We start from the raw sequence: 16,144 nt of genomic DNA on the forward strand, positions 1-16,144 counted from the left end.
CGGGAGGCTGAGGCAGGAGAATGGCGTAAACCCGGGAGGCGGAGCTTGCAGTGAGCTGAGATCCGGCCACTGCGCTCCAGCCCGGGTGACAGAGCGAGACTCCGTCTCAAAAAAAAAAAGAAAACGTGAACGAAACCTAAGCATGACACAATACTGCGAGACAGACACAGTATTTCATCTGCCAAACAGGGTGACAACATAGGGTTAGGCAGCAATCTCCACCCCAGTATCATTTGGGTTTGCCACTGGTACCACCAAAATTTGAAATTCTCTCAAAGAAAAGGTATTGTTTTATTCACTATATTGGGAGTGGGGGAGTACAAGAGACTTTTACTCCATGGATCAGGGAGCTAAAATGGGGATTTTGTCAGTTATTAGGTATATCTATCTCACGATGTTTTAACAGGTTTTATTGTTATTTAGGTCTAATAAAGCCAACAGATCTAGAGATGGCTGCTGTTAAAAGAAGAGTTTTACTACTCACAGGTCCCAAGAGAACGGGAAGAACTGGAGGGGGGGTGGGGTGGAAACTGCGGACAGAGCCTCTACTGTGGTTTTCATGGGAAGGAATGGCAGAATGAACAGGCTCAGGACAGGTGTGTGTGAATAATTTCAGCAGCTCAGGGGCACAGGGGCTGTCCCTAGTTGTCAAGCACTTGGCCTGGGGCAACTGGGAAAGCCGGAGAGCGGCCTGGAGTGTGAGAGTCAGACAGAGGAGGTGGTTGGGCTGTGAACTATGGATCAATCGGTTTGTATTTAAAAAACTGCACCCCTGCCGGGTGCAGTGGCTCACACCTGTAATCCCAGAACTTTGGGAGGCCAAGGTGGGTGAATCATCTGAGATCGGGAGATCAAGACTAGCCTGACCAACATGGAGAAACCTCGTCTCTACTAAAAATACAAAATTAGCTGGGCATGGTGGCGCATGCCTGTAATCCCAGCTACTTGGGAGGCTGAGGCAGGAGAATTGCTTGAACCCGGGAGGCGGAGGTTGCAGTGAGCCGAAATCGCACCATTGCACTCCAGCCTGGGCAACAAGAGCAAAACTCTATCTCAAAAACCGAACCGAACCGAACCGAACCGAACCGAATCAAACCAAACCAAACCAAACCAAACCTGCACTCCTAAGAGAAAGACTCCTTCTAGTGAGAAGCAGGGGTGAGGAGGAGGCAGGCAGGAGGTCAGGGGCATATGCGCGTGGGGTGAATGGATGTTGAAAGATCAAGCTGCAGAAGCTGGAATCGTGGCTAATACACACTATGCATTCTGGGAGTGGGGAAATAACTTCAGGCTTGTTGTTCAGACCCACTGAACCCACTGAGAGACAGACTCACAGCAAGGCCCCATCTGTCACCTGGTCTTCATAAGCCCCACTCGGCAGTGGACCTTGGTCTATTCATGCTCAGGAGCAGTGGCTAATGACTCCTGCAAGGCCTGAGCTATTTCCATTTCACCAGTGCAGAGTCACCTTGGTAAAAGATCCCGGTTCCTTCCGGGGAAGGCTTAGGGCAAGATTCAAGGTATGTGCCACTTGAAACACTGCAAGATCCCTCCTCAAAGGGCTGGATGCCCCATCAGTTTTTACTTTGCTCTGCTTTGAACATGGAAGTTGGCCTAAGCTTTTCCCCAGACTCTAGAAACAACTTGCTTATAGGACACACTCGCTGCCTGTGCCTATCTCAGGGGTCACTTCTCCAATTCCTTTGCTCCTTCTTTCCCAGACCTCTGCATGTCAGAACACCCGGCACTCAATGTTCAAACCCTTTCTCTCTCTCTCCAGTCTCTCCCTAAATGATCTCAGCTGGTCCCATGGCCTCAAATGCCATGTATATGCTGGGGAGTCTGAAATCTCTCCTCCTCTGATCCCTTCCAAGATCCAGATCCATGCAACCAATTCCCCTGCTCCATATCCACACTGGGACATCCGAGGAGCATCTCAAATTCGTGTGGCCAAAACTGCACGATTCACCCCATTACCTCCACCTCACATCCAGCTTCTTACAAGCAAATCACACCCTCAGCCATCCAGTTGCTCTGGTTAAAAATAAATGAGGGAGAAAGTGTGTAAAAACCTCCAATGGGGTCCAATTAAATAGAATAAACTAAAAAGCCCATTATCTCATCCTATCGAAGGCTCTCTGTGACCTGGTTCCACCTGCCTCAGTGAGAGTTCTCTCTACTGATGGAACAGCTTCCACTTCCACTAGTGTATTCCCAACATGCTGCTCCTTTAGATCTTGAATTATTTAGTTCAGGAGTCCCCAACCACTGGGCCATGGACTGGTACCGACTGGTCCATGCCTGTTAGGAACCAGGCCTCAGCAGGAGGTGAGTGGCAGGCAAGCAAGCAAAGCTTCATCTGTCTTTTCAGCCACTCCCTATTGCTCACATTACTGCCTGAGCTCCGCCTGCTGTCAGATCAGCGGCGGCATTAGATTCTCATAGGAGCGTGAACCCTATTGTGAACTGCACACGCGAGGGATCTAGGTTGAGGCTCCTCATGAGAATCTAATGCCTGATGATCTGTCCCTGTCTCCCATCACCCCCAGATGGGACCATCTAGTTGCAGGAAAACAAGCTCAGGCTCCCACTGATCTACGTGATGGTGACTTGTATAATTATTTCTTTATATATTACAATGTCATAATCCTAGAAATAAAGTGCACAATAAGTGTAATGTGCTGGAATCATTCCAAAACCATCCCCCTTCCTCCCACCACCCACTTGAGGAAAAATTGTCTTTCATGAGACTGGCCCTTGGTGCCAAAAAGGCTGGGGACTGCTGATTTAGTTCATTTGGTTCTCAAGTGATTTGGTTTGGATCCATGTTCCCACCCAAATCTGCTGTTGAATTGTAATCCCTGGTATTGGAGGTGGGGCCTGATGGGAGGGGACCAGACCATGGGGGCAGCTTCTCAGGGTTTAGCACCATCCCTCAGTGCTGTTCTCCTGAGGGAGTTCTCCTGAGATCTGGTCATTGAAAAGTAAGTGGTACCCCCACTTGTTCCCCTTCCTGCTTCCATCATGACTGTAAGTTTCCTGAGGCCTACCCAGAAACCGAGCAGATGCCAGAATCATGCTTCCTGTACAGCCTGTGGAGCGGTGAGCCAATCACACCTCTCTTCTTTATCAATTGCCCAGTCTGGGGCATTTCTTCATAGCAATGCGAGAATGGACTAATACACCAAGTCTCACCCACCTCACAGAGGCCTCCCTGACCAACGTCGCTAAAACAGCCCTGAACGCAATCTCACAGTCCCCAGACGCAACTTACTGTCTTATCCCATTCATCATCTCCACATCCCTCATCAGAACCTGACATCATCTTATTTCGTCATTTGTTTACATGTGTATTGCTCATGCCCCCGTCTCCTTGTCTGGAATATAAAGGTTCTTAAGGGCAGCGGTTGAAGGGGTCTGCTCTAACTAGAATAGTCTATGATGTGAGGGATGTGACAGGCACCTGGAGAACAATTATTATTACTCAGGTTGCAAGGAGCTAGAGGTGAGCATGTTTACCAAAAATTTCAATCCGAATTGTTCCCATTTGGGGGTAAATGGCTCTGAGGCTTTTTCCCTCCCAAGCTGTTTAGAGCCGTTAAGCTCATCTTACGGCACTTAAAAATATCCTACCTAAGCAAGTCAAACACAGAGGAGACGTCAGGCAGTTTGCATTATTGGACTGCAGGTTTTTACTAAAACAAACATTTCTCATAGCTCTAAGCAAAGCATTAGAATTCATCAAGCAGACTCACATCTTTTCTCTGCACAGAGAGGGCTGAAAAGGAAGAAAAAGCCCCTATGCATGTCTAGATTTGGTAAAGCGAAGGATTTCAGTAAATGAGTCATTGAGGCTATACACGTTTGCAACCTGTAAGGCACTGGTGGGCAGAGAGCACAGATAAAGGACTTCTGGGTTCCCCCGCCCTGTCCAGCAACCTCCCAGCTCATGCCTTAGCTTCTACCAAGAAGGGTGAACACAGCATCCCCGCTGTCTTCACTCAGACCCCAGATGACGCAGGAAACTGCACAGCTCTGCTCCCACCGTAACTGATTAGGAGATAAATCACATTTTATCCACTTGCCATTGTGCCTCCTGTAGATTATACTTCAGAAAACTAGATCTTTATAAATTCCTTTGTACTTTGTGCACTTCAAATGCCGTGATTGTGAATCACACAAACACTGCCCAATTTGTTGAACGCATTTTTACTAGAACCGCAAAGGCCACCATGTGGGGAGAAATTATTTTTTAATACCCATTGGGCAGGACACGCCGGTGCCCCCAAGGCCACAGTAGCCGTTGGGGTTCTTGCTGAGGTACTGCTGGTGGCAGTCTTCCGCATAGTAGAAAGTCTGTCCTTCCCGGATGTCGGTAGTGACGGGGCCAAAGCCGTGCTCTGAAAGAACCTGTGGGGACACAGAAAGGCACCATCAGCTCCCATGCTAGAGAGACAGCCCCTGCGAGGGGTGGCACTGAGGGGCCAGGGCTGCAGGGAGCGGATGCGTGGCTCGGGACGAGAAGTGCGTCCCTTTGGGCTGGGCTCTGTGCGTTGCAACTGGAGTGATGCCTCAGTTGACTGGAAACTGAAATCAGGTTGATATCAGATTTTTAAATCTGTAATTTACACTGTACCCCCACATCCCTGCTGTCCCAGGTGCAAGTTGGGGGCCCTGGTTTGGACGCTGTGGGTCTGTTTGAAACTTGCCCCAAAGCTCTCCCAGGAGAAACAGCAGGTAAGCATGGCTCCCTGCCTGTCCCCGAGAGGGCTCAGCAGGGCTGCAGTGGGAGAGAATGAAATGGGTGGACAGGGTAGGAATGGAGCAGGGACAGAAGGAATGGCTGCAACTCTACCTGGCGCTATCCCATCTGCCCACCAGCTCAGGAACAGGACCCCAGCCCACTCTCAGGCTAGACAGAGGGTCCCCCCACTCGCTGTGGCTCTGGGGAGCAGGACCCTGCTGGCACGTCCTGGTGAGCAGGGCGTCACTTGGGGTCTGTGCTCTGAACTCCAGGCCAGGGATCCTGGGGAGTCAGGGCAGGGCAGGACGTGGCCTGTGGCTCATCACCGCCCTCTGCGTCCTAGTTTACGTCCCGGTGACATCTGCTGCCAGGGATAGACACGCATCAACACAAGCTGGGAGAGGAGAGAGGGACTATTTGGGGCAGGAGACAGACTAAGAAATAGACGTTGCTCCCCGTGGATTTCAGCCTGCTTCTTTTCCCCTCTGGATTTCAGTTGTGCCCTAATTCTTTCCTGTTGCAGGCTGCTCAGAGCATGTGAGCACAGGGCCACAACTCGCTCTCACTGCCTCCATTTGGTACAGAGCTGCAAAGCAGAGCCAGGACCTGTGTTTTTACGAGGGGACCAACCACACTGACTGTCCGCTGGTCCATGTGAGATGATCTTCAAGTCTGCCAAGCACAGTGCATCCAATATTAATATTCAGCAGGATTCACTGCTTCAGGTTTTTCTTGAGAAATGTCACTTATTTTCTGTATCTCTGTTTTGCCGTCTGAGCCATCATAAGGCCGATCCAGGATCTCGGGGCCCAGCAGGTCCAGAACTATAAGGGGCAGGGTCCCCATCAAGGCAGGTGGGTTGGACCAGCTAGCTCAGAGGCAGTCAGTTTTCTTGCAGGGGTCAGGAATGAGAATAAGGAGCCATTCTAATATAGTTTTGACATTTTTTTGTAAACTAGCAATTATTGAGGGTCTACCATATGCCATGATCTGTGCAAAGACTTCACACATATTAATTTTAGCCTCACCAGAGCCACGGGAAGGAAGTCCTATTATTGTCACCCATATTTAAAAGTGTGTGTCAGACACTGTGCCTTGGTCCCTGACATTCTCAGCTCACCCTGGTACCACACAGGCGGAAAGCTCGCAGACTGCATTCCCCAGATTCTGCTGCCAGCAAGGCCCTGCTTCAGATTCCACCAATGAGAGAAACTCACACGAAATTTGGCAGGCTACGTAAAAGGAGAAGCTATTCTTTGCAGGGCGCAGCTGTGAGGATGAGCGCAGGACTCTGCAGGAAGCAGACCCGAGACTCTGCCAGCTCCTCCCGGCCCTCTCCAGAGAGTCGGTGGAATGCCATCAGCAATGACTTCTGGCAATTTCAGTAACATCTTGGTATCCTGAAATCTTGGGGTGCTTTTCCCTGACCTTCACAGCCCTGCTAACGATTCTGTAACACCGAATTCCTTTTGTAGAACCCATCCAGCTTGATGGAACGGAGCTTTCTGTTTCCAGGACTGGGCCCCAGCTCACACTGCATTCGGCTCCAGACTGTTTTCAGCGAACAGAACCTCTCTAAGAATGAGCATGTGGGACTGGCTAACTAACGGGTAGATTTAGGGTTAGCAATGACCTCCTTGGAAATGGAGTAGGTGCCCGTGGTGTGACTTGAGCGATCGCCAGCATTTGCCTGTGAAGGAGCTGCCCACTGAAGGAAGGTTTTGGGATGCCAGGTGGCCGTGGAAATGGAATATTCTGGTGACGACAGTACGGACGACGTCTGTGGGGGGGTGCCATCTGCTCCAGGCAGCCCCAGAGAGCTTGGAGACGAGAAAAAGGCGTGGTGAGGGCCTGACGTTTCTGGTCCAAGCCAAGTTTGGAGAACTGCGAGATGTAAAATAATCTCTCATCTCTCGCAGCTGTATCCAAATAGCAAATAAAAAATCGGGTCCCAAGGGCTGTGGATTCACAATGCGAGCGGGGTTCACAGGCTTACTCGGCCCAGTGCCCGGGTGCGCTCTTGCCCACGGGCGTGAGGGTCCTCAGAGGTCCCACCCACTCCGCGGCAGACACCGCCTGCTGAGGGGGCCTCCTCCCAGCCCTGAGCTGTACCGGTGCACGGGAGCCGCCCGTGTTCTGCAGCCGCCCCTGTGCAGACCCCCCAGCCAGCCTGTGTCTGAGATCCGCCCTCTTCCCTGTTCTCCTAGGCCCAAGGGCGGCCTCCCAGGCACAGCTGCTGTCTCCAGAAGATTCTCTGAGCACAGCGTGGGAGGAAGTGGGTTCACACAGGGAGGCCGGCCGCGCTGCCCAGCTCCCCTCCGCCTCCCCTCGCAGCCACCGACAGGCCCAGGGACCCCCTGGGGAGCCCGGAAGTTCCGGGAGGTTTGCGGGTGGCCCCGGCAGTACCAGCCTTAGCCACAAGATGGCAGACACTTCACTCAGAAAAACCTCCGGGGCGAGCAGGGAAACCGCGGCCCAGCGGGCCGCCAGCGCCTCCGCACCGTCCTGGGCTGGGACCTCGTGGACCGGTCCTGTCGGGCGGCGGACAGGGGTGGCGGCCACCGGCCTGCGATGAGCGTGGTGTCCACCTGCAGGCTTCGGCTGTCCTTCCCGGCGCTCCCCCCACCCCCCACCGGCTGCCAAAACTGGGGGAAAGGACGAAAAAGAGACCGGGTGGGAAGGAAGGGAAAAGGGACCACGACAGGTCACATCTAGTGTCTTCCTGGTCCGCCTTCGTCCGCGGCCTCACTAGCAAGTCACTCCCCTCGGACAACTCCATGCATTCCGTGGGGTCCCTCCGCCACTGCTCTGATTCACCTCTTGACTTCAGTGGGCTTCGCAGCCGCCCTGCTCTTTCGCCCTCCCCCAGGTGGGCCCCGCTGTGTGCAGCACAAGTGACAGCATTAAGTTAGTCACGCCCTCTCCCTCCAGGGCCCTGCAGGCTTGGTGACCTTCCGAGAGTGCACTGCCCGGACTGTTCACCAGGGAGCCTGGCGATCTGGGCCTGCCCCAGCACCTCCCCAAACCCAGGAGGGGGCCTCTCCCTGGCCCCGAGTCAGAACACCCCAGGCCCTTCTCTCCGATCCAACCCACCCCGGGCCCTTCTCCCCATCCCACTCCACGCCGGGCCCTTCTCCCTGTCCAGTTCGGCTCCGCGGTAGGCCCTTCTCCCTGATCCCACTCCACCCCGGCCCTTCTCCCTGATCCCATTCCACCCCGGCCCTTCTCCCTGATCCCACTCCACCCCGGCCCTTCTCCTTGATCCCATTCCACCCCGGCCCTTCTTCCTGTCCCACTCCACCCCAGGCCCTTCTCCCTGATTCACCCCTCAGCATTGTCTCCCTCACCATATTCTACCTTTTCAGCCTTTCCTTTACCCTCTGGGCACTATTTTCTTTGGTGTTGTTGATATTCACCTATTTCCTGAATGTTCCATTCCCTTGCACATGATCTCCATGGAATGTCCTTTCCTCTTTCCCATTGTAGGAACTCCTACCCATCTCTCAGGACCCAGACCAAATGTCCCCACCTCTGTGAAACCTGCCTAATTCTTGAAGGCAGAAGCTGCTCCACATGCTATGTTCTCCTGGCATCGCAGTGCCCGACAGCGCTGATGACGCTGCATTACAACAACCCTTCTGTTCTCCAAGCCACTTCCACTCCCCGGGACTGTGTGTGTCTCTCCCTGATCTCCGGGCTTCGTGCACCGTGTGCAATGAATGAATGAATGAATGAGAAAATGAACTATGGATTCTAGGGATCTCTCAGAGATTCTCTCGACTTCTGGTTTCCACCTGGGTCCCTGTTGCTACCTCAAGCCCAGGCACCTCCTCTGGGGCCTGGGAAGGAACGCTGGGCGGGAGAAGGGGACTACGGAGCTCAGGCAGCCACTTCCCATGTCCCAGAGCCCTGGCCAGTTCCATGAGAGGGTTCAGTCTTTAGATGGTGGCACTGTGGCGCTGTGTCCTTGCAGGGAGGAGCACAGAAGGATGCCACCCTGTCATCTGCGGCTCCTGAAAAAGCCCATTTGCTCTTCTGCCGGGAGAGCGGGGTGGTGCAGGAGCACGGGGAGGTGGGGGATGAAGGCTGTCATCTCTGGGTTACAGATGGTTCCTCTGGGCCCCCTGCAAGTCCACTGGTCAACCTGGCCCTGGGGCCAAGCTATGCAGGTGTCAGCGTGGGTGCACGCCAGTCTCCCGAGCCCTCTTCCTGCAGTATCGCCACACACCAGGTGTCCCGGTCAGTGTTGGGACAGGGGTTCCTGGGTAGCGTGTTACTGATCATGGCTGCGCACCAGTGCTTGTGGCCACATCTACTTTTCCTTAACGAACTGGAGCAGATGGAGGAGGCCTTAGATCTTGATCTTGGTTTTACTCCCTCTCATTGGCCCTCAGGAGCAGGAAGGAGAGGAGACCTGGACAGGAGGAAGAGGGTAGGGACCCACATGATACGCAGCCTGATGGCCTCACCCCTCTCCCACCATCCACAGGGAGGACCCATAGAAACGGTGGACCGTTCGTGACTGCAGACACAACTGTTCACATCATCTACCGAATCTTTAGGTGCCTTCCAGTAAGGAGGCTGCACCCGTGACAGTGGGGTGTCGCCAGAAGGATTGTGCTGGAGGGAGGGAGGCAGGGCAGTGGTGCTCCGGCCTCAGGACCCAGGCGCCCTCACAGGACTGTGCTCATCCTCCAGGCCCTATGGAGCCACTTTTGGGGATGGAGAATGAGTTCAGGTCATGACAGACTTGCCTGGTTGAAATAACTGCCTAGATTGGCTCAAAAGCCTAGAAAGAGGTGCTCTTGCTGCTCAACCCCAGCGCCTGCCTCTGCCCAGGGTAGCCCCGGCCCAGCTCCCTACTCCAGCCTGTGGGGCCAGGTACCCCCAGGGCTGCACCAAGAGCCAGTCCCACATGCCCCTTCTCTCTATGTTCCACTTCAGGGGACGCATGACCTGAGCCTGGCTCCCCCTAGTTTTTCTCTTACTGACTCAAAGTATCTTGACTTTTGCTTGTGGCTTTTTCTTTTCTGTCTTGCTGACCTTTTAGGAGGAAGTCAGCAGGATTGCACACAGTAACACATGTGGGGCGACACCTGGCCCAGGGAATTTCCAGAAGGTCACCTAACAGAATTGGTCATTTGTGCTTTTCTCACAGACTCTTCCTGAATGGCCCCAGGAAGCCTCCGGTGCCTTCCTTCTGTCGTCATTTTCTCCTTGGACTCAGCTTTCTGCCTGTGCAATGGGCCCTTACCGAGTGCACTGTGCTCGGACGAGGAACCCAGAGAGGGCACAGAAAGTGCACCATGCTCTGCCTGGCTTTTCTGTTGTTGAGACAGGGTCTTGCTCTGTCACCCAGGCTGGAGTACACTGGCACAATCATGGTTGATGGCAGGTCCTACCTTCTGGGCTCAAGCGATCCTTCTACCTCAGCCCCTCCAGAAAAGCTGGGACTACAGGTGTGTACACCGCCATGCCTGGCTCACTTTAATTTGTTTTGTGGAGACAGTGTCTCACTGTATGTTGTCCAGGCTGCTCTCAAATTCCTGGCCTCAAGCGATCCTCTCATCTTGGCCTCCCAAAGTGCTGGGATTACAGGTGCGAGCCACTACACTCAGCCTGCCTGGTATGTTTTAACAACTGCAGAGTGCTGGCTCCATTTCCCAAAAATCCCCACCCAGGGGTGAAAGCTAGCCTGCCCATCCTGCCCTCCTTAAGTAGCCCCTATCCACATTGGCCCGCAGAGCCCCCACTTCTACATCTGGGGCAGGAAGGCGGGTGGGCGTCCGTAAGTTCTGATGGAGCCCCCCATCCCCTTGGCCTCATCCACCTCCGCTCAGTCTCCAGCTCCAGTGACTCACAGGAGCACCACAGATGCCCAAGCAGCAGCCGGGTCACTCCCTACAGAAGGCCTGCCAGCCGGGCACAGCAGGTCCCAGCCGTCCTTCTAAGGCGGCCGGTAAACAGCCTTTCTTGTACTAAATGTAACGAACATGTGATCACTCCGCTGACTGCAGCCTGCTAATAAGCTTATGATTAGGATCACTGAGATCCTCCAAGCGCCCGACTGTCTCAGCCTATTGCACGGAGGTGACACGCTCTCATAGCACCCTGGGAAATGCAGGATGGCTCCTGGCAGCACAGGTGGCAGTGGGCACCAGTGGGCACTAGCGGGCAAGGTCAGAAAGGCACTGAGACCCAGAGCCCAGAGTGGAGACCGAGACCCTGTGTTTATCCAGAACCACAGTGTTTCCGAAGGGCCTCCACTCTCCATTCACAGGAGACTTCCATTGACTAAAACGGAGGGTTCTTATTCCTGTTTCTCAGCTGAGGACAGGGAAGCCTGGGGAGAGGGGAGGCATGTCCACGGCCACCGGCCAGCAGCCGAGGCCAGCCCTGAACCCTGGCTCTGGACTCCTCCCACACGTGGCTGGACAAGAATGCCGCCCCGCCCCAGGAGCCAAAGAGTTTATACAATATCCAAAGGAGCTCTAGACATGGATCAGCCCGAATGTGAGTCAGACTCTCCCTCTCCAGCTCATGTCCCCGGGACTGAAAACATGTGATGTTTATTTCACAGGCCATCTCTTTGGTTTTTGGTGGTGGTTCTGTGGTTTTGTTTTTGGAGACGGGATCTCACTCGGTCACCCAGGCTGGAGTGCAGTGGCGTGATCATGGCTCGGTGTGGCTTTGACCTCTCGGGCTCAAGTGATTTTTTTTTTTAAGTTGTGGTAAAATACACATAAAATGTACTATCTTAGCCATTTTTAAGTGTACAGTTGTGTTAAGTATATTCACATTGTTGCACAACTATCATTAGAACTTTTTCATCTTTCTGAACTGAAACTCTGCATAAAACCTCCCTGTTCCCCGACTCCCCAGCCCTGGGCAGCCCCCGTTCTGCTTTCTGTCTCTCTGAATTTGACTCCTCTAGCTCCCTCATATATGTGGAATCCCACAGTATGTCTTTCTGTGACTGGCGTATTTCACTTAATGTCTTCGAGCTTCCTCCAGGAGGTGGCATGCGTCAGAATGCCCTTTCTTTTTCAAGGCTGCATACTACTCCACCATATATACATGCCATATTTTGTTGCTTTTCATTGTTTCTTTAGCTGTCAAATAATACACATCTTGGAACATGACAAGCACTCCCCACAACAGACAGCTCGTTATGCTCCAGCCTGTTATATCAGCAGCCTCCGGCGCTGGCCCTGCACTCCTCTAGAGAACTGCAAAAGGAACGTGACAGCAGAAGGACTTGCCCCAAGTGTGTGGCTTTGGCCATTCTTTCTCTTGCCCCACCCAGCTGATCCCAGTGGCCGTGATGCCATTATCAAGACAGAAAGCTAACAGAGAGCTGTCCCAGGTCACCTGATGGCCAGAGAGCTGGACTTGCCTGCCTGCCCTCCACCCAAAGGAAGATACACCCTCCAAATACCAAGTGCCACCAACTTCCCAAGTAACTTCCTGATTCCAAGAGATGACAGGAGACATACACAGAGTGCCAGGAAAGCAGCATTTGCGTTTTAAGTACCCGGTTCAGTGTCAATTTTCTAATGGATGTCAGGAGTAGTTTGCAGGGCCCTTTCTCTGTCTCATGTCATCAGGTGAGTCATTCTGCAGGGTGGGCCGTTATTCTACTTTACCCAAGGAAACCCAAAGTAGTTAGGGACCTTATTCAAATTCACAGGCCTTGCTCAAATCCACAAGGGTGAGGAGTGGGTCTGGGACAAGAATCCAGGTCTGGATTCCATGCCCCCTCCCACATCCATGCTGTCCCTGGAATTTGGGGCTGTGGGGTAAGGAAGCCCCTGGGATGCTGAGTATTCTGTCCTGAGACACGTGAGAGGTGCAAAGGGATGATACAAATCCACAAGGACCTTGTATAGGAATTCTACAGAGCGGGGCCAGGAGGGACTGGAGGGGGCTGGCTCTAGAGATGCTGATGCCTGTGCAACTGTGGGCACATGCGTGGGAGGGAGGGGCCTGCATGCGCACCGCTGTGTTTGTGCACACGAGGATGCTGTGTGTATGCATTCACCCCCTGCCTTAGGAGGACTGACCTAGGGACATCATGTTTTTGTTTTGTTTTTGGAGACAGGGTCTCACTCTGTCATCCAGGCTGGAGCGCAGTCGCGTCATCATGGCTCACTGCAGCTTCGACCTCTCACGCTCGAGTGAGTCTCCTTTTTGGTGTTCTTTGTGTGTGTGTGTGTGTGTGTGTGTGTGGTAAAATACACAACATAAAATGTACCATCTTAGCCATTTGTAAGTGTACAGCTAAGTACATTCACCTTGTCATACAACTATCACTACTATCTCTAGAAGTCCTTAGAAGGACTTAGAAGAACTGACCTATAGACACTTTTTAGAAAAAGCATCACTAGAAAGGAACCTGAATGTGAACAGCGTCTCTTGGGGACCATGGATTCCTTTGAGACTCCAGTGAACGCTTTGGACGCTCTACCCAAAAAAACTCACAATCAAATATTTGCTCACAATTTCAAAGGATTCTATGGCCCTCTGGGGTCCATCCAGCCATGATTAGATCCTGTGGACTGAGCCGCCAACCCAAAGTCACCACTGCAACTGCCCATCCCCCAGCAGTCGCCACGCACAGGGCTCTGGAAATGGGCAGGCAGATCCACTCAGCGGTGCCTATTTCCAAGACAGATGACCCTCATTTCCATCACAGTTTGAAGGCCCTTGTGGCAAGGAGGAATGGCTGTGCTTGCTAAAGGGAAAGTCACAGGAAAGAAAGAGGGTACCTGCAGTTCATACCTCATCAGACTGCAAGCCTCATTATGTCTGATCCAAGCAATCAACATCCCCTACACCCATCAAAGGAATTTAGCTTTAAGTGTTAGGTTTTCATGTAATTATTTGTAAAATGCACACGTGTATTTCATTTTGTGATCACTTTTTAAAGTATTGTAGTGGTATGAAATTAGTGCCCTAGAACAGAAATCTAATTTATGACTCTGAGTCCATCGGAAATTAGGGTGGGACTTCTAAGAGGTCAACCTGAAGCTGCTGCCTGGGAGCCAGCTGAGCTGCTTTAGGGGAAAACTCGCAGGCGGGATGCGGGCATGTGGATTCTAGACTCACTCCGCCCTCTAGTGGCAGCAGGACGCCTGTACCAGGCACTTCACTTGGTTCCACCCTCACCTTCTGCACCGAGACCACTTCAATTCCTTCTACATCCACTCCATGAAATTCCATGCTATGCTTCTGTCCTGCGTGTGCACACGTGCGTGTACACACACACACACACCCCCATGCCGGTTTAATACGCCCAGACAACGCCCCAGTCAGCTATTTTAGTCCATAGGGAGCATAGGTTGACCAGATAGCTGTCAATCAAAACTTCTGGAAAAAAATGTGAAATGACTGGCATGGCTTTTAAATGAAACCACTAATAAGAAAACATCATCTATTCTGAGCTGGGCAGAGGCTCCTGCATCTCTGCCTCAGTGGTGCAGAGCAGAAGCACCCCCACTCCCTGCGGTTCAGCCACAAGGAAGGGGGACAGCTGACTGGGCGCTGACTGGCTGGGCTTACTAAGCCTGTATGGAGTGTGTGCGTGTGTGTGTCTTCTGAGAAGGGGGTGAGTGCTTCTCTTCAACACCAAAGAGGACCCCGGAGCAACAGGAGCTCCAGGCTCTGGGACAATGGAATTGTCCCTGTGAGTCACCAATCACTGCTGGCACACGCAAACCCAGGCCACCACGGTGTGACGATGACAAGGAGCCATTCAACGGGGCTGAAGCCTTTACAAGCCCCCATCAGAGCTCACTGACCCTCCCAGCTTTGTGAACTCATTGGGAGGGAAAGGAGAGAAAGAGGTGACACAATTACATCTAACTTGGTCCATTAAGAGACCTGCTTATGCAAATGCACGGCCTCTAGCTGGACCGATGGGGCTTCTTAGCACAGCTGCAGTGCTCCTGTGCTCCGTCCTTTCCCATACTCTGCGAGTCTGTCACACAGCTAATGGCTTTGATTATCTATTCCTCTGTGTCCTCTGCACCCTCGAGGTAAATCAGTGTCTTCAGATTGCCAAGGATATTTCTCTTGTTTTGCAATGTAGAACGACAGAGCTACAAGCTGAGTTGTGTCTCTGCAGAGGAGGGGGAGGATGGAGAAGGAGAGGAAGGAATGTTTGTTTCAGCTTGTTGGCTCCACAGCTCTGCCCTTGCTCCTCAGACAGCCTGCAGTTTGCAAGAAATGCAAAGTCTGGGCTCTTCCCCAGACCTGCTGAATCCCATGCGAGGTTAGAGTACAAGCAGCTCTGCTCTTGCAGGCAAGTGTGGCCAACTGCACGAGTGGTCTCCAACTCCCTCACCCTCCTTTTGGAGTCAGGTCGCCCATGGGACTTGCTTTGGCCAGTGAGCTGCGAGTGAAAGTCACATGGGTGGTCTCCGGGCAGAAGCTATAAAGCACTAGCGGAAGCATCCCTACTTGTCCCTGTTGCCACAGTGACCAGCCACGTTCCAGCCAGTGATGGTTCCATCACCCTGGGCCCTCACATTAGGACACTGGAGCAGCACTGCCTGACGGAACCTTTTATTTCACGCATTGGTTTTCCCGGGTTTTCCCAGGCATGGGGTGTGATACCGAAGGGCTGGGAAGTTAGCACAGTTCGGCAGAAGCGAGCAGATTTCTCTGTGAACAAGCTTTTACACTCTCCAACTTCACTTCATGAATGAATCCTGACCATTGTTATTGTGCACTGGCAGTGTGTCAAGGACTAGGCTAGCCACGAGGAATGCAGGGATGAACAGGACAAGCCCTGCCCTCGATGGGCTCTCAGAAGAGTGTACAGGCAATTCCCACGACGTGTCTGCAGTGCCCAGCACGAGCAGGTGCCGTACCAGGTGCTGGGGAAGCAGGCTCAGGCAGAAGAAGTTCCCTCACGCCTGCAGCCACACCCCAGGCAGTGATGAGGACTGCCGTTCCCCCGACGGTCAGAATTCCCTTGGAGGAGAGAGCACGCACAGGCTAGTGAAAATCCACCACACGAGGCAGAGGGGATGTGTGGAAATGGAGGCGCAAACAGTGCTTTGAGGGCATGGAGGAAGGAAAGGTTAATCCTGCTGGGAAAATGCAGGAGGAGGTAGGCGCTGAACCGGGAATTTGACAGCAGGCAGGAGTGGGGTGTGAAGGGCCTGCTGCAAGCAGAGGAAACTCCGTGACCAAATGCAGGGAGGTCGGGGGTGGGTAATGAGGTGTATGTGAGGGTGCTGACAGGTCCAGAGGAGAGTGCAGGGAGAGCAAGCCAGGTGAAATCAAGGATAAACTGGAAAGGTGGGCTAGGCCAGGGCGAGGGGGACCCAGCAGACGGGACCCTGGGGCTCAACCACAGGAAAAAGATGGAAGCACAGGTGGATGGATGCAGAG

The 16,144-nt window shown here is 53.0% G+C and overlaps 1 protein-coding gene across 4 annotated transcripts in view; it reads right to left on the reverse strand.

Moving 5' to 3' along the window:
• Positions 1 to 3,671: 3,671 nt before the first annotated feature.
• Positions 3,672 to 16,144, reverse strand: part of MSRA (methionine sulfoxide reductase A) — a 364,854-nt gene continuing 352,381 nt past the window's right edge. For 3 of the 4 annotated variants that reach the window (XM_023225263.3, XM_023225266.2, XM_023225265.3), the window contains one exon: positions 3,672 to 4,410. In XM_023225263.3, the coding sequence (XP_023081031.1) occupies positions 4,246 to 4,410 (165 nt within the window). In that variant the 3' untranslated portion in view covers positions 3,672 to 4,245. The remainder of the gene's footprint in view (positions 4,411 to 16,144) is intronic. The other variant, XM_023225264.3, reaches the window with a different exon arrangement.

This window comes from Piliocolobus tephrosceles, chromosome 7 (assembly GCF_002776525.5).
Source record: "Piliocolobus tephrosceles isolate RC106 chromosome 7, ASM277652v3, whole genome shotgun sequence".
Classification (NCBI taxonomy): domain Eukaryota; kingdom Metazoa; phylum Chordata; class Mammalia; order Primates; family Cercopithecidae; genus Piliocolobus; species Piliocolobus tephrosceles.